The sequence below is a fragment of the Haliotis asinina genome, chromosome 6 (genome assembly GCF_037392515.1).
Source record: "Haliotis asinina isolate JCU_RB_2024 chromosome 6, JCU_Hal_asi_v2, whole genome shotgun sequence".
Lineage (NCBI taxonomy): Eukaryota > Metazoa > Mollusca > Gastropoda > Lepetellida > Haliotidae > Haliotis > Haliotis asinina.
The window spans coordinates 63,496,829-63,516,160 of record NC_090285.1 but is presented as its reverse complement, the minus strand read 5'-3'; the positions used below and the strand labels follow the sequence as shown (position 1 = coordinate 63,516,160).

General features: G+C 42.5%; 1 protein-coding gene across 1 annotated transcript in view; it reads left to right on the top strand.

Annotated features, from left to right (window-relative positions):
- The window catches only part of LOC137286311 (uncharacterized), a 46,861-nt gene that overhangs the window by 16,618 nt on the left and 10,911 nt on the right, over positions 1–19,332 (top strand). The window contains exon 2 of the mRNA XM_067818088.1: positions 18,547–18,972. Within this exon, the coding sequence (XP_067674189.1) occupies positions 18,547–18,972 (426 nt within the window). The remainder of the gene's footprint in view (positions 1–18,546; positions 18,973–19,332) is intronic.

Genomic DNA, 19,332 nt, shown 5'->3' with positions numbered 1-19,332 from the left:
ATACAGCTACACGTCTATTACCCTTGATTTATCACTGTAACACTGTAGACAGTGCATCACAGCGGACAAATTACAGCCCATCTGGATACGTCTTTGCTGCAGTCGTGTTCCACCCCGACCATTTACCTCGTCTGTCAGCCCTTCGAACCTAAAACACTGGTACTCGATTACAATGACAGTGTATGAGTTTTTTTCGTGGGAAGCGAGTAAACGGCGTGGCAGATCAGGTTACAGGGTCATCTAGCAGGAGCGCCAACCTTTCAAAAGCTTTTTCATGTTCCGATGGCGTAAATAGGGGACTTACGTCTGGATCCCTGACCAAGCTTGTGTTAACTCGTTATTGCTCCACACACGCGATATTGTGACACTGGAGATTTACAGAGCGAGTGTAAACTATTTTGTACCTGATCATCGTCAGTGGAACCACAGTCTAGTGCTATGAGGTCATATTGCTGAAGGTCTTTCACTTACACTTTACTGTGATTACAGTGTTTATGTACAGGTGCTATGTCTTTTCATGTACTGGTAGACGTGGTGTGTGCTTTGCGGGTGATTTAGTTTCCTGAAATGTTTCTCCAGGTATAACCCATTTAAATCGAAAAGGAGCCCCAGGGACATCAGAGATTAAGAAATTAAGAAATCTTAGATTGGGGGGGGGGGGGGGGGGGGGGGGAGGGGCTAGGCTGTAGGGATTGTGGTTTGGGGACAGCGAGACCGACTTATACATCAAGGGCGCTGGCGCAGAGTAGTGACTGTCGTACAGGCCCTGAAACAGATATATCCAAGAGAGCCCCCGCAAGTCTACCGTGGCAAGTCGATTTCCTTAGTATCGGGAAATTGAAAAGTCTCAGGGCTCCGTTTCATTATATTTCACGTTTTTGATACTGTGCACTTTTTCCAGTGAAATACGTTCATTTCAGAGTCTAGTTGTTAGTCTAAGTTGGAAGTTCTAGGATCATGAGATGGAATCCTGGCCGTTTCGAAGTTGTTCACTGCGGACGTCACGCAAGCGTGAAGCTAACAAACGGTCAAACAATTGAAGTACCTTAAAAAAAGTGGAGCGTGTAAAACACAATCTCTGATATACTATGATAATCGGTGACAGTGTCAAAAGTCTGTTATTCCTTTCTTGAAGAATATGATTCCATGACCGTCAGAATGGCGATATTGTAGTACAAAATACATCGCGTTTCGAGTTTCGAGCAAACAGCTAAAACAGTCACTTAACTGGGAATTTACAGGGAACTATTCTTCACATCGAGACAACCCAACGTTCGATACAGCGACGGTTGTATTTCGAGGAGGTGAGATGAAAGCCTTTCTTTGTCATCATCGGATATGTTGGTCCATATCGCCTGCGTCCGTCATACATACCCCGAAACAAATATACCCAATGCAACCCATGTAAGTCTAGATTACCACATATCGAAAATGACGAAAAGTCCCGTGTCTGCATTTTAGCATACTATTTTATTTAATGAATTTGATTTGAGCTATATAAAAGATATGATCATTTGAGATACATGATGTCCAGTGTAAAGACATATTACGGAAATAATTTCCGTATGATACGCTGGACTTAAAAAAAGGAAGGACGCCTGTCGTTTATGGACACAACGTGTTCTTGTTAATATTGACATTTAATTTAATCAAGAAATTACAATCGAAAGTATATTTATATTATATAAAAATCTGAAGCAAGTCTAGAAGAGGTTTGGGCCATGGGGTTAACTCTGAAAGTCAATAACCCAAAATGATGATCCTCTTATATGAATCAGATCATATTTGGGTCCGTGCGATCTTTTCGAGAATCCTACTTGGCGCTTTCACCACATCACTTTTTCGTAAGTGTTGCCATGCTCGGTAGACGTTTGGAGAGTGAAATATCTTGATGTGGTTCCGGGCAAAACGTGAGTCACCTACCAAATATAGCGTGAAACAGTAGCCTTGGCAGATAAGACGTCCTCATTTAACCACACTTACCAAAACGCTCGAGATAGAACTGTATAATTTAACAACGATCTAATGACCTATAATTATATTTTATACAGCTCATAAAACGTATTTGAGAGGGGCCCACTGTCTAGGTGGTTGACACAGGTTGAATTTAAGCTTTATTGATCCCGTCTCTGTGTGTATGATTGCACGGCAAATATCATGTTTTCAGCGTGAAAGCCGAACAAAAAACCTGCCAAATCGATACTGCGCTTATTTTTAAATGCTTTAAATCGGCGAGATCAAATGACACGATTAACACACTGTCTTGATACGACTACGGTAAGCTGTCTGGGACATTTACCACACATTTCATAATTCGGTGTGGTGAAATCGGGTCTGGAGACTTAAATCCTTTGACACGCACGCACGCACGCACGCACGCACGCACGCACGCACGCACGCACGCGTTAACAGCAACAAAACTGTGGCATGAAATTGTGTAGAATTGTACGCGTAGACGCGTACAGGCCATAAATATAATAATGAAATTAAATATTAATATTTTATAGATAATATTCCATGTAAGATTTGGATACTTCTGCTTAAGTAGACTTGCCTATCATACAGATGGAATGCTTCTATGGATTTGATTTGTATGATCGCCTCGTACAGGTGACGGTTCCTGAAGGTAACGGTTACTCAGGTTTGTATGTACCGTTACATTGGACGCTGATAAATGAATCTGTAAATGTGTGTCAGGAGTGTTTCGGGTAATTGGCTTTCAGATGGATGTCGAGGTGGGTCAGGATGGCTGTTTGTGTTACCGCTATTTGATAGCGATTCATTACAGTGTACTCTGCATGGATTCATCGCTCTCAGTTGGATTATGGAATTGTTTCCCTTGTAACAATATTGCCATCAGTAGGGTTCAGTATGTTTTCAATATGTGTTTTCAACGCATGTTGATAGTGTTTCATTATTGATGCATTCCCGCGAACGAAGTGATGTGGTTTGTATGAACGGGTCGGCGGCACTAAATCTTTGATGAGCCAAAGCAGATCTTGTCTTCCTGATTTCACATAACTCAAAACCAATACAGACGCTGATAAGATTTTAAAACAGGACATTGTTGGCAAGACGACGGTCTCGTCACTCTGCCATTACACCTTCCTGGCGATTAAAGAAAGGAACTAATCAGGTACCATTGAATGGCTCCATTTTGTAGGCTAATCCAGGTTTTTCTGACAGTGCTTGAAGTGTCCACCGTTAATGCGAAGCACTGAAGGTGTGCGTTGATGTGTGCTGTAATGGCGAGTTCCCATGACATTGTCGTAAACACACAAATCATCTTCTGTAAGACATGTGTCAGTTTCCAAAAAATGGGGCTGAAATAAACTGATTGGATCCGTTGGCAGATTTCGGTTTGATGACAGGCTTCAACACCACTTGGTAATAACCTGGCACCGCGAACTGTGAACGGTGATCCGTGTGAACTGCGCACCTGGCGGTGCGCCTCGGGCGCACGGTCACACGGCTGTGTCTAATGCTGCTCGACATGCCCCGAGATAAGACGGAGCACAGTTGCGGGTCGTTGCCAACCTGTCGTAATTCCGCACTCGCCTTATCTATTTCTGTTATGATGCTACCGAAAAACCCTAACCTTTATCTCTGAGTTATACCCCCTCCGAACTCACATCTCATGCCCTTCAGCGCCGGAGTAGGGTTACAAATCACAGAATGTTTGTGTGTGCAGTGGTTTCTATCAGGCTTGAGTTTATTTTCAGCCTGCATATTACTGCACAGTCAGAGTCTAAAGATAGGGATTTATTTTCTTTGCTTGAGCACGAATCGTTCTCAGAGCTCGTGTTAATCTTCTTGATTTTCAGTTCGATGTTTCAAATCGCCCATTAGACATGATACTGTTCCTCGGGGTGATATCTCATTCAAGCTGATAATATGAAGAAGCTTTAATCCTTTTTCCCCCCAAGAAAATATGTATCTGCATGAGAATTTATCTTGACAGCACAGTTAGCTATTAATGATCTTCCCCGAACAGACAAATCAATCAAATCCGAAAGAAAGGTCCTCGTAAATTATGACGAGGGGAATTGCAGTTCAAGGTCGCCTGGATGCAAAATCTTCTAAGACGGCAGATAGATTGGTCCACAAGCCTTACATCTGCTTCCAGAATATTGCCAGGAGGTATATTGCTCCTGCCGTCTGAGTACGTATCTATATAGGTGAACTGCTAGCCCACATATTACTAAGAAGACCATCTGTGTGAGGTTCCGTTGGGTCAGGAAGACATTTCACTCAAATATGTGAAGGACAGGCTAAGTTTGACATTCCTGAGCGTGACTCGCTCAATTATTTATGGGTAATCGGTGATGTGCCCCATTCCATATTCTGAGACGTGTTGAAAGCTAATCTATCTCTCCATCTCGCGGCGCATCTTGGCGTCTGTTTACACTTGTAGGTATACAAGCACCACCCCTTTGTAAACTGTTGCCATCAATTCAGTCTCAGATCTTTCTTTGTCAGTAAGGCGGATATTGGATGTATCAAGCAGTTCATTTACCTTGTATTGCGGAAGGGGAAATGTTTAAGCATACCGGTCTATTATATTGTGAGAAGAAAAGAAACGACAAAAAACCAATAACGTTTCTGGTAGTTCTTACATGCCCTCTTAGTTATCCTTTATTGGATTATCTCACTTGTGCAACACAACAGATAATTAGAAACACTCCTAGGAACAGTACATACAGGCTACATCATCTGATTGCATTTACAATGAGCGTCGTATGTTCTCGCCGTGTTCAATCGGACCTTCCTTTGTACGCCTGTTAAATCTCCGACGAAACCAGTTGACGATCAAACGAATTGTGTGTCTACATTTTTTGTCAAGTTGCTGCGGTCCCATAAAGCTGCCTTGACAACCATGTTTTGAGCCGTATTCTGCCCATTTCGTTTCCTTTTATTCACTTATTGCTTTCACTGTACCGCCATTACGAGCTTGCGACGTTCATAGGTGTTTTCTTCAATACGTGCCGACAAAATGGCCGACCAACCTGACGGGGGGATTTCTGAAATCATCGACGAACATGTGACGATGATGTGGCAGTCATCGCTGGTCAATGGACTGATCGTTCAGAGGTGTTTAAAACGTGTCGGGTACACGCTGAAGTAATTTCATAGATTGTCGGAGAATATTGTTGACTGTCACTATAGGTCGAGGCACGGATGGAGTTGACAGTTGCGAAGGCTTTCGATTGCCTATTGCGGTTGACGTTAGCGTTAACACGAGACTGTTGAAAACGTCTGAACATTTATAATATGACCATCATGCGCTTTTGAACGCCACATTATCTGTGCATGTGACCGGTCTCGTCCATTGGAAAAAGCCTTTGTCGTGTAAACTCAAAGTATGTCGAGAGTATCGCGTTATTATTTGATTACGATTAAGCTCATGTGGAATTTGAAGTTCTAATGCTATAAATTAAATGAGGATAAAATTCAAATAAAATAATCTTCGTCCACCGTCATTTCGGTTCTTAAACGGACACGGACGGTCGGATGTGCACGTACGCGCACGTACACACATACACACACACACACATACACGCGCGCACACACATATACACATACTCTCACGAGCATCCACGCACGTAGCTAGACAAGTAAATTATTCTTGATCGAGACCTTAAAGCAGCTTTCACCAAACCTGGTACCTTCATCAAAGAGGTGCTCAATAACAGTGTTGGACATGACGATGCACACATACACATGGAAGTTGCCACAGTTTCAGGGCGGTGGCATATTTCTGATGCATATTATCCTGAACTGGGAATATGTGTATAATAATTGCAATGCACGATGTCCTTAAATATGTTCCTATCGTATGTCGTATTTAAACACTGATAGCAATGATATGGTGACCACGGAGGAATTGGAGAAGTAACACATGGCTGGTATTTCATGGTGATATGGTATCGATATGGCGACAGAATTACTTGACATGTGATCGAACATTCAGTGATATCGTGACTGTATTGTCTGCCACTTGTTGGAGTTTCCTGCTGACTGATAACATACAATATTTAGTGATCCTCTGTTGTTCCAATTTTCCTATTTCCGTATAAAATCCATTACCCCTTTAATGCCGCTTATTTCTGATAACGACATCGTCAAGACATGTGTGGATGAGCCCATTGCCCATAATCCTTCAGCGATCACATTACGTATAACGTATAAAATGAGATTTTATTTTCTCTGCGGTCACATGAGAGTCATATTCAGACGTTCTGTTGGTTTTCGTGACCATTGATTCACATTCCAGTGTTCACATTCATGTTGTGAGTTTGAAGTTGCACTATCGATATGGTGACATCTCAGAAGAAGTGGATCCATTTGATATTATGTCAGTTTGCAATCAATATTACATTCTCCTTGTTGATAATAGAAGGACCGCAGTATTTTCTGAAGTTACTTGACATTCTCTCAATCATAAAGTCAAATATCCTTTTTAATAATTTGTGAGAGTTGTATGCTTGAATGTTGATTTGTCGATTTGCCAATGAATACCAGCTGAGTGCAATTCCTAAAGGATTTACAATTTTCTGAAAGCTATCTGAAATAACGATTACAGAAATACCAGATGCTGGTCTAGTGGAAAGAAAATGGGTTTAAATTATTACAGAACAGGAAAGATGATTTGGAGAGGATTTAGACATGCTTTCATCATTGCAAGTCAGCAAAACTGTCCTTTATGTGATACACTGGAAACGCCGAAATGATTCTTGCTTCAAGGAACCTTTTCCCGTCATTTTTAGATTAGATTGTTATATTACATTAACAAATCAGCACAAATTTTATTTACGGTGAGTGAGTTATTTGATCAGAGGAAAATGCCCTGATCTTCAGGAAATGGAGAAAAATCCAGGAATAATTCTTCCATCATAGGCTTAAAGGCGTTAATCTGACTGTCGCGGGTCTCTCTGTCAAAATCCAACAATGACTAATATGTTTTGCATGATCCTGCTAAGGTTCAATGAAAAATTACGATTTGAATTACAAAAGCGAGAGCGGAGTTGTCGCTCACATAACAGGTGACTGACAACAAGACAGGGTTTTTTTCAATAATTTCGATAACGATCGTCATTAAATGTTAACGGCGTTCAGATCATAAATGTTATTTTGCACTCTTCATTTATCAATGCCAGTGAAATTGCCAGTGGAATGACATTTGATCTAAGAGTAAAATATGTCTCCCTCGGGTTGGGGTAGGATTTAATGATGGTTGTGCCATACATCATTTCCCTGGTGCTATTATATATCCCAGGAGTGACTGCAGAAGGGTCGTTAGACTATGTAGATGTGCCAGCGTGATCTATGTATTGGTCATCTTAGGGAGATGGGATCGCTGCTGTGGTGTTCGACACCGTATAAAACCCATCAATGCCAATAAATTTGTAAGTAAGTAAATGTCAAGGCATTTCAGCAAATGCATCATTCATGTTCATATGGACGTGGATGTCGATGGTGACGTTGACGGCGGTAGTATTGACGTTATATACATTCAGTCCGTACGGATCCTTGATAACATTACCAACATAGATGTTTAATTGGTATTGGACGCTCCAATCCCACACCACCCCACCCCACCCCCACCCCCATGTTGATGGCACCGTGAAAATTTACTTCATAAATTCTTCGTGACCCATATGTAGCTGTCACCTCTATGGCCTAGGAGGTAGAGTTCCTGGAAAGCGGACGGTCAGGGTTCAAACACTTGTATACCGAAAGACGTTAAAATTTGTTGTTGCCGTGCCTGGGACTGGACCGTAAAGAGGTATGACAAGGATTGGTTGCTTACGAGTCTGAGTGTCACTATGACGAAATGACGTGTCACAACTAAATTGCAGGCGCACATACACACGCGCACGTACAGCTGCGTTGTAATAACGATAATGGCGGCTGTGATATCTTAGTCATTTCAGACCACGTACCATCGTATGATGTTTCGTGATGAAACAACTGTGGTTTTGGATCTTCTGTGTTAGCCTGATTGAGAGCAATCATACCCCGACTATGAGAATCGGTGCTCATGATATCATCCAGTGGAATGTCTGCTCAACACTCCAGTATTAACAGGCCGCCGTCACATATCGGAAATATTGAGAAATGCAGCGTTACAAATAGTGAATGGATCTCAACCCAAGTAGAAACTGTAATGGATCATATTTATAAACTCGTATGATTTAACTCCCTCGGTCCCTTCACCCTTATGCAAGGACGTGACATTTAGAAGTTGAGTTGAGCGAGGATAATGCCTGACTTGCCATATAATTGTTGTGTCGACTGACAGCAGTAATGTCAAACGCTTTGAAGTCCCTCAGACTATTGGCAGTCGATGGAGAAGATGGCACCCATGCCACGTCAAGTAAATCTTTCTCTTTTGTCTAGAGTCCTCCAGGGTGTTCCGGCGCTGGTCCCAATTTCCTACACTTGACGTGAGAGGTGGCAGAGATGGAGATCCGCCGGAGCTATTATGATTTACGAGTTTTGATGATGATTGGTTTGTGGACAGCTCAGCAATGCAGCAACGGACGTTATCAATTTGTAAGTCACGTGCTCGTGTGAATCGATGTTCACACTCTCGACCCTTAGGTTAGGACATGCTACATGTTACATGACGCCGGGCCGGGATAAATGGCATACAGAACGACAGGAGCCACAAATCATCCACTCTCGAGGGGGAGCGTCCTTCACGGCGCAGGGCATTCACCAGCTTCCATCATGTTCCCCAATGAATACCCTAGCAATTGCGTTGGCAGCCTCTTGTAACGAGATGATGTTTTTGAATAGATGAGTGACGCTTTTAATTAAAACCGATGATCCTTGAACATACTCGTTTTTAACAATGTATTCACCGCATATACCTACGTGTGACCCGTGAAGGTCCGGGGTAGAATAGGCCTTCAGCAACCCATGCTTGCCATAAAATGCGACTAGGCTTGTCGCAACGGGCGACTAAAGTGATCGGGTGGTCAGGCTCGCTGACTTGGTTGACACATGTCACCGGTTCCCAATTGCGCAGATCGATGCTGACGCTGTTGATCACTGGATTGTCTGGTCCAGGCTCGATCATTATCAGACCGCGGCCATATAGCTGAAATATTGCTGAGAGCAGCGTAAAACTCAGCTCACTCACTCACTCGCTCATATACCTACGTGTGTTTACGTAACAGAAAAGGATTGGGATGTCATCGTATCAAGCTGGGAAACGATTTATACAGATCGATCAATACTCTCTTCAGATGATCGATAGCAATCTTTGTTGCAGTGTACAATTAAATGCAAATGCGTATGGCAAAAAGGCGCATTCGAGATAGAAGTGCACGATGGTGAAATGAAGAATCTTATTTTATGCTTGTTTGAATTTAAGCCAGTTATCCTTATAGCCGAAGTAATTATCAAATAGCAATTGTTCAATAACGTTTATGGCATTGGGTGTTATCATCGAAATGTATGTAGTTTTTGTCAAAAAGTGAATCGCTTGAGAGATCATGATTTCGCTATGAATTCCTCGTTTCTAGTAAATTTAAGATTTGCATGAATCCGACCCATGGTGCTAGCCACATGCTTTGATGAACGGGGGGCGTAGTAAATTGACTTTAGCGACCCTTTGAAGACACGAAGACAAGAACAACCATGATCCAGGCTTCCATTTCCATACAAAATCACTTTCTCCAAATTACTCCGGCCCATTTACACTGGCAATGCCAACTCGCCCAATTCCCCCGTGAGCAATCCCAGAAAGTGGTGACTCAACCAACAGCTCTGCTGATGGGGCAAGAACACTTATACACAACATGCTGTATGTCCCCCAGATCATTGCACTCGCATCTCCTCCATTAAAATAATAAAATCCTTACCTTTCTATCGGTAAGGATGTGCGCCATAAGCCTTTGTTGTCTGTTAGTCTAGGTCAATAGCGCGCTAAAATGTACATTAGATTGCATTAGGTGGACCCATTGATTAGAACCGACGTGGAACTGGGTTTCGGTACTTTATTTACGGTAATGCGAGATGTAATTATCCAGGTGCGTATGAACGGGAAAAATGACTTGCTTTCCGCAAATGGAAACCTCTGAAAAGTAAAACTACAGGCTGAAACCAAATGGAAAAGTAAGTTTCCTGTGATAGCCACTATATTTTAGAGGGTTGAAAGCTGTGTTAGGCCACTTCCGGTTGTTTTGCAGCTGACTATTATCCCCGGACTGGGTTTTCACATTGACATCAGTTTTTTGGAATATTTTTAGATTCCAGATCAGAATTAGTCCACGTGTTTTATGTGATTTTTATTTCTATTCATTTAGATCTCGAGAGATTAGACTAATTGTCTGATTGCAGGCAGTTATGTGGGAATCGAACCAGGGTCTTCGCCGTGACGAACGAAACACGTGGCTACCCCACTGGCTTTTCCGTGTAGACCAATGTATTCCTCATCCTGCTTCAAGTTTATGTCACGGGTCTCGGAAAACAGCCTCGATGATGAAGGGTCAAAGCATTTTCTTTTATTGAACAGAGATTTTGAAGACTTTATGCTAGTCCGGATCCAAGCGACCAAAGAATCCTACTTTCAATTATATTATGCTCAAAAACTTGTGATATAAATAGGCAATATTTTTTTAAAACCACGCTTTCCAGACTAGACGCCAGCAGTCACGAAATTCCGCCTTTAATATGGCTATGCATCTCAAATCAGTCCTGATGCTAAAATAGGCAAGAGGCATTGTTTTTTAAATGGCGATATGATAGACAGCACGTCAGTCTAGGATCAGGCAGCAATGCGTGTAGATGCAGTTGTCCTTGTCCATCTGGTTGATGAGTCTCTAGGAGAACGTCTATAACACGCACCAAGACTCCAGAAAACATTTTCTCACGGCGAATCTCATTTACTTCAAACGAAAGGACACACTTTTATAGCGATAATAGAAAAAACAGGCGCAATGTTATATGCCCCAGCGCATGTCTTCTTGCACCTCACTGATATGTTGCGTGAAAGGCGAGCAGCAGAGCAGAACACATGTTTGCTTCCATTGTGTGGAGATAACTTGGAAGGATTCGCTTCCTGCATGTTAGTCTGGCGCTGGAAGAGAGTGAGTGCAAACATATGCAGACTCTTGTTGCACAATTCGAAATTTGGATTAGTCATTTATTGATGGAAAGCCAACATAAGCAAAAACATATGTCAGGACAGGACAAATCAAGAACAGGACTTCCTCTACAGAACCATGGTTTATAGAAGTCAGGCATGTTCATGTCTCAGGCATGTTCAGGTTTAACGCGTGAAAGTTTTCTTCTTTCCGACAATACATGACATATGTATGCATGGCCGCATTGAACATAGACAAAAAAAAATGTCTGCAATATATTTTTGAAAGAAGAGCTGATCAGTCGATACAGATTTTGCGCTCAGATGATTTTACTTGTCTGCAGTTCTCAATTATTGCGATTGACTTGGTGAATCAAGCGGAAAGCGATATGTATAGCAACATATGTTATCCAAGATAACAACCTTCCTTGGACGTACTCATGAATCAATAATGCGACACCACTTCCGACTCTTGAAAGGGCACGACTTATGTGTTGCCATATTCCGCCGTAGTAGATCTAGACGTGCTAAGTAATCGCAACCTGACCTTTGTTCTCAAGCTCCTGACTTAATTAGCCAGAGCGCCCAACGTTAGTTGACCACCAGGGCGGATAGTTATGCCATCTGCAGGATGTACTGTACAATAGCGTATTGAGATTCCGGAATGTCTCGAGTCTCGCGTCGAGTGGTCTCTCTTTGTTCGTTAAGGCGACGTAGGTTGTACTGAAATCTGATATCTCTCTGTCTTGTTGGTAAATAATTCAGTGTGTAATGGCTACACCTACTTCTCTCCCCACTTCCGACCGACGAACCTGCTAGATCTCTCCTACACAACCAACCCTTATTGCCCAGGCCACCCCTCCCTCATCCATATAGTATTGTCGACAAAATACTAACAGCTGGTCGCGTAAATGAACTGATTTCACAGAAAAAATGAAATCAAATTTATCGAAAAGGAGCCCTGAGACTTTCAAAATCACTCATCTCACCGGGACTCGTTTTCAATTTAAATGAAATAATATGTTTCCATTGAAATAAACATTTTCAGAGCCCGCTGTACATCAAACCCACTAACTGCGTATCTGCTGCTCTAGAACGCTTTACCGCGTTTCCCCAAAACGTAGAATTAAAAATACAGTTAACGCACCATGGACTGAGCCTTGAAAAATGAAGGTCATGTTATTGCAGTACATAACGAGCACCATGTCACCTGGTACACGTGGACGTCCATCTGTATGGCCGGTGTTGAGCTCATGTGTTCCCCATGTAATTTGGACACATGTCCAGCCCTGCAATGCTTTTCCTGTCTCTCAGCTGACTGCCGACCCACTTAAACAGCTTGACTGGTTAACGCAGCACAAGAGTTGATTGATATTATGGGATGTTTACGTAAACGGCGCCATGTTCTAAATATTTTATTGCGCCCTGGCTCAAAGGACCCGCCCAGATTCGCCAGTGTGTTTGTAATGTTGCCGAGTGTTTGTTTTCAGAAGGAGGACTCGGGTCATGGATAAATAAAATATCTGTTTCCTTTGTCCCTGTGTACACTGTCGATCATGTCAATCTATTATTCAGTTGAAATGATTCGACCAGTTCTGTCAATTTCTGTCATGGGCAGATATATTGAGTGTCATGTGTAAATGTGTCGTGTGCAGATGGCATGTTGAGATGTTTCATATGTTGATGTGTCATATGTCATGTGAAGATGTGTCGTGGGAAGATGTGTCATATGTCATGTGAAGATGTGTCGTGGGAAGATGTGTCATATGTCATGTGAAGATGTGTCGTGGGAAGATGTGTCACATGTCATGTGAAGATGTGTCGTGGGAAGATGTGTCATATGTCATGTGAAGATGTGTCGTGGGAAGATGTGTCACATGTCATGTGAAGATGTGTCGTGGGAAGATGTGTCATATGTCATGTGAAGATGTGTCGTGGGAAGATGTGTCACATGTCATGTGAAGATGTGTCGTGGGAAGATGTGTCACATATCATGTGAAGATGTTTCGTGGGAAGATGTGTCATATGTCATGTGAAGATGTGTCGTGGGAAGATGTGTCACATGTCATGTGAAGATGTTTCGTGGGAAGATGTGTCACATGCCATGTGAAGATGTGTCGTGGGAAGATGTGTCACATGTCATGTGAAGATGTTTCGTGGGAAGATGTGTCATATGTCATGTGAAGATGTGTTGTGTGCACATATCACACCCATATTGGTCATATTGCACGTGCAGATGCATCCAATGGGATGGAACCGGCACGGGCATGTCCGTGCTATCAACCACTGGTATACCTAGTCCAGACTTGAACACTCACGAATGTTTGAGAAATAGAAAAGTTAGTCAAGAACACGACATTAGACAACATGCGGTCGCCGAAGATAATGATAAGAAACTAATATGATTAAAACAAAAAGGAAGATATATTTGTAATAATGTAATACCGTACAGCATCTTTCAGAAGCCTTACATCTGGAAACACATTGCAGCATATACAGTATGGTTCAAAATTATTGAGAATAGCTAAAGCATTTCATATTATTAAACGAGAACAAATCAGATAAAATTGAATGTATTGTGAAAGTGAACTGACCTTTTCATGTTGTGTAGGTAACAATTTAATATTTTATCAAGTCTCCTTGAGCTTCACGGCACAGTCTAAGACGGGTAGGCATACTTCCTATCAGAGAGGTTAGTGTCTCGTGAGTTATGCTGTCCCAGTATCGGACCACTTCTCTCTTCATGTCTTCAATTTTTGTCAACCCCTTTTGATTCACACATTCCTTCATCATCCCCCAAATGTTCTCAATGGGATTTAAGTCAGGACTATATGCAGGAAATGGTAATGCAGTCACATTTTCCCCCTGAAACCACTGCTTGGCATGTTTTGCGGTGTGTTTAGGATCATTATCTTGCTGCAAAATCCAGTCATTTCCATAAAACACATGTGCACTTGGAAGGAGAAAATTATCTAATATGTTAGTGTATCGTTGACTTGTCAGATTTCCCTCAAACACACACAGCGGGGTCGTTCCTAATAAGGATATCCCTCCCCATACATGAAACTTTGGGCTGTATTTAGGTCGTCGATACAACGGTCCTGACGCAGACTTTGTCCATATTTTCACATTATTGGGACATACCCATATTGAGCTTTCATCAGTAAAAATCACATTTTCCCAGTCAAAGTTTTCATGTGCCAAACACCACTCAACACGCCTGTCTTTATGTTCTTGTTTCATGAGAGGAGAAGGAATTCCAGTCTTTTTCTCCCATCCAAGATCAATCAAATTTCTTCTAACTGTAGATTTTGATACAACTGTTGATCCCCTTTCTATCATTTCATACCTGATGTTGGAGATGCTTGCCCTTTGCTTTTTAGACGCTAAAATTCCCAGCCGGACGCGATCTGAGAAGTCCAATTTTCCGGGTCTCCCTGCTCCTTTCTGGTGCCCAAAATCCTTTCCCTCTTTAAAATTCTTCCTAATCCTATACACAGTAGAAAGAGGAGTTCCTGTTCTCTCTGCCAATGTATTTACATCATCTATTCCTTGATTACACAACTCAAAAATCAACCTTCTTTTATCTTCAGCAGACATTGTTGACAGTGCTGAGGAAAATGACGTCTGCTACAAATTCAGGGGAGGTAACTCTAATTGTACTATACTTAGTAGGCCAAGATGAGTTACCTCCCTTATACCATTACTTAGTTTTAACTATCAGTGAATCAGTTGAGGTGTTAGGATAGCTCAAAGTAAGAAGAAAAATTCTCAATAATTATGAACCAGACTATATATGCTCATTGTAGGCAGGTATGCCATAGATATACGTATATGTGCTCTCATCAATTATTTATACTCCATTGTACCGGTATTGGGAATAATCAGCTGCCTATTTCTTATGTCCTCGAGAAATCAGTAACTTCCGTCGTTCTAAAACTTTCAAGAACTCTCAACGTGCAAACTGTTCGTCGATAAAAAAACAGTGTCTGCATTTGCCTGGGAGAAAAAGTTTTGACCCCTACGGTGCCGCTGATTGAATGTGTTACGGGCTGCAGTTTCTTTACGTGGCTAATAATCAAAAGCTTTTATAACATGCAAATTCCCAATCCATTTAGCAGCGTGAAGTCGGTACCTCGACTGTGATCTTTGACACAGAATCAGGGACTACAACTGTCTCCAGGCTTATATGTCACCAACGGTACACTGTTCAGTCATCTCAGCCTCTACAGCGTTGTTTCTGTACATTTACCCCGACTTAACAAAAGTGCCACAGGGTTCATATAACGCTAAAACGTACTGGGAATCCCTCTTCCTATTTAATGAAAATGGATCGACTCCATTGTCGCTAAATGCCTCTTTCCGTTTCTTGATTCACCGAAGTAATAGATTACGTTGTGTAGGGAAGAAACGCGAGAAGCTTCCTGTATATGGGATGACATCTGGAAAGGAGAACAAGATCTTAGCGATGACAGTTTCCATAGAGGAAGTTTTAAAACTGGATTATCTTTCCTTCCCCGTAGCGTGGAATCTGCTCCTCTTGAACTGTTCACGTGCGGGTTTTATCGAAAGATATATGTCACTGACTGGAATATATGTACTCTCATCTGCTGATATGAAACATGAAAGCATTTTGCAGGGATGGCAATAAATCATCAACGTAATGGATTATTTTGATTAATGGCAATACGATCGTAATCTCATTTTTTGGGCCGTACCGAAAAAACAAAGTGCTGAATGAGATAACGTTACACAGACGCAGCTGTTGCGTTTGCATGCGTATACTTGTAAATCAATACATGTGTATGTTGGCGTTCAGACATCTAATTATGGTTGTGTATTAAGGACTAGAATTTATTTTCCTTGTCGAGACAGATGTTTATATATTGCTGCATGACCAGGTAATGTTTGCTAGCGTCTGCGTGTAGTTGAAGATGAGTTCATCCTCACTTCTTCACGTTCGTATTCATCTTCAAACAGACGCTAGTACATTCACACGTATTCATGCTCAGTATTCACCTCTAAACAGGCGCTACATCCACGTGTATTCGTACCAGTATTCAGCTCCAAACAGACGCTAGTACATCCACACGTATTCATGCTCAGTATTCACTTCTAAACAGGCGCTACATCCACGTGTATTCGTACCAGTATTCACCTCTAAACAGGCGCTACATCCACGTGTATTCGTAGCAGTATTCAGCTCCAAACAGATGCTAGTACATCCACACGTATTCATGCTCAGTATTCACCTCCAAACATGCACTAGTTTATCCACACGTATTCGTACCTGTTTTCACCTTCAAACAGACGCTAGTACATCCACACGTTTTCACACGAGTATTCACCTCCAAACAGACACTTGTACATCACATGTATCCATACCAGTATTCACCTTCAAACAGACGCTAGTACATCCACACGTATTCATACCAGTGTCCACCCCAAACAGGCGCTATACATACACTCGCATTCATACCCGTATTACCACCAAACACGCACTAGTGCATCCACACATATTCGTACCTGCACTCATCTATAAACAGCCGCTAGTACATCCACATGTGAATATACTTTCATTTAGTTTTAGTATCTGTCTTGCTAGTATATCAGCGTCTTGGTTGATGTAACTGTACGTGTTTACATGACATCCTCTCTCATTCGCATGCTTGTATTTATTATTATAGGATGGCCTATTTATACATATGGAAATTAATTAAGCAACACCAAATTCAAAGACACATAAAAACTTAACAAAGTTTAACGAAGTAATTTTGATGATTGATTATTCAATTTTGATGTATTGACATACAGCATGAGCTTTTCATGGGTTGATATGACGCGCGTGAAGCTTGCACAGCGCACGTGCATTGCTTTAACCTCAACTTTCGAAAAATGCACTTTTTCCCTGGGGTGTTTACAAGCGCAGGTTGTCGATTGCATTCGGTTTTTCATTCATTTCAATGTCATGGCACGTAGGAAATTATCAGAGGCCACTCGTTGGCAAATAATCGGCATGAGGAATGCTGGTATGTCTCTAAGACAAATCGGGACTCAAATCGGACGACATCATTCCATAATTTCAAAACTTTTGAAAAAATACCGGGCCACTAATGAAGTTAAAGACCTGCCTAGACCAGGAAGACCCAGGAAGACCACAGTCCGGGAGGACAGAGCTTTACTGAGACTTGTACGGCGCAGGTCCTTCGACTCGAGCTCTCGGTTGAGACAGGAGTGGCTTCCAGGGAGACCCATCTCGAACAGGACTGTTCGGAATCGTCTGAAAGCTGCAGGATACCGGGCAAGGAGGCCAATCAAGCGACCCAGACTGTCTCCAGCCCATAAGGCAGCCCGACTGGCCTGGTGTAATGACCGTTTGCACTGGAACATTGCCTCTTGGAGGAAGGTCCATTTCTCAGATGAGAGCCGGTTCTTGCTGCACATGGTGGACGGTCGTACTCGGGTCTGGAGGCAGAGGAACACAGCAATGGCTCCACGGAACATCCAGGAGACTGTGGCCTTTGGGGGAGGTTCCGTTATGGTATGGGGGTGCATTTCCATGAACTGCAAGTTGGATATCATTACCATCCGTGGCAACCTTAACGGTGTTCGTTACCAACAGGAGGTTCTTGACAGGGCTGTGGTACCTCATTTTGAGAACCATCCTCTGGCAACGAGACCCATATTTATGGACGACAATGCTAGACCTCACAGGGCGCATGCTGTAAATGATTTTTTGCGGCAAAATGCAATTGACAGAATTCCATGGCCTGCCATGAGCCCTGACCTCAACCCCATTGAACATTTGTGGGACTTTATTGGCCGTCGTGTGAGGCAGAGAGACCCACCAGTCCATAATCTCAACGAATTGACGGCTGCCCTGCATGAGGAGTGGAACAGGATCCCCCAGAATCAGATCCGGAGACTCATCCAAGGAATGAGGAGGCGTCTGGAATCGGTGGTGCGTGCGCAGGGAGGACACACTAGATATTGATGAAAGTCGGTGTGCAGACTCTCAGATGACTGTTCTTTCTTTCCATGTGACATTTGTGTTAATACACCTGACAACAACGTCTGTGGATGAATAGTAAATTGTGTCCATTTTTTCATGAATTTAAGACAGTTTTAAGAATTTGGATTTCGTTGCAATAAAGCAAAGTCTTGATACTTTTTCCCTTTAAGTTGTTTGTCAGAGATCGTCTGTTGAATAAAAAAGTGTCAAACTATATCAACCCGGCATATTTTGATTGTCAGAACACTTCAAAGTTGCTCCAATAGAAAAAATTGGGGTGTTGCTTGATTAATTTCCAGGTGTATATATAGCGTACATATCAGCGCGCTAGTAGATGCTCAGTGCGTTGCAGCACCTAGCGACTATCTGAGCCTGTGCTAATGATTTCTTCCAAACATGTAATATTTGAAATACTCAATGACGTTTTGTCCAATTTCAGGAATCGAAGTATGCGAAGAAAATCATCCGGTGAACCTGAACGGGGTGAATATATGTGCCAATCCGTCAAAGAGCCAGGAATCGCTTCAGATGAACTGCTCAAATGAGAGCATTGTCATCAAGGATATCTTCATCGGCTCGAAGGTGGAGGATGCTGTCTGTAAGAAGGATTGGACCAGTATGAATCCGACAGAAAGGGAACTGTGTTGCAGGTACCATTCCAGTGATCTACTGTTTGATTCCAAGTGTCCTGGAATTCAGAACGCAACTGGCCCCCTTTCCCATTACCTGTATTCTGACACTATCACCTCGTGCAGCGGCCAGAGGTACTGCGACAAGAAACTCACCTATATGATTCCCTTGCCGAAAGAGTCTTCACACAGAGATTTTGCGGACTACGTTCGGGTGTTCTATGACTGTGTGCCAGGTACGTAGCAACTCATTGTTGACTAGTATTAACGTTCAGTCGCTGACAGGTACAAGACTCAGGTCAATGTTTTTCAGTTTTAAGAAGCTAACAAATGCCTTAGAGAAAAAAGTTTCCAAGGTGTAAGCCTCGGCTGCCAATTCATAGTAGGCTTTGGGAGATGTCATGAATGTTGTGGAAGAACGTGACAGTTTAATGCCTGAGGAAAATCTGTAGTGAATCCTTGCGACTGTAGCGGAATACGTGCGTACGTGCGTGCGTGCACTCGTCAAGTCGATGCAGGGTGCGTCGTCTAACTGCGTGGAGACGATACAGCTGATGGGGACGATCTTCGTGAACTAGAGCGTTCCCACGATGCAT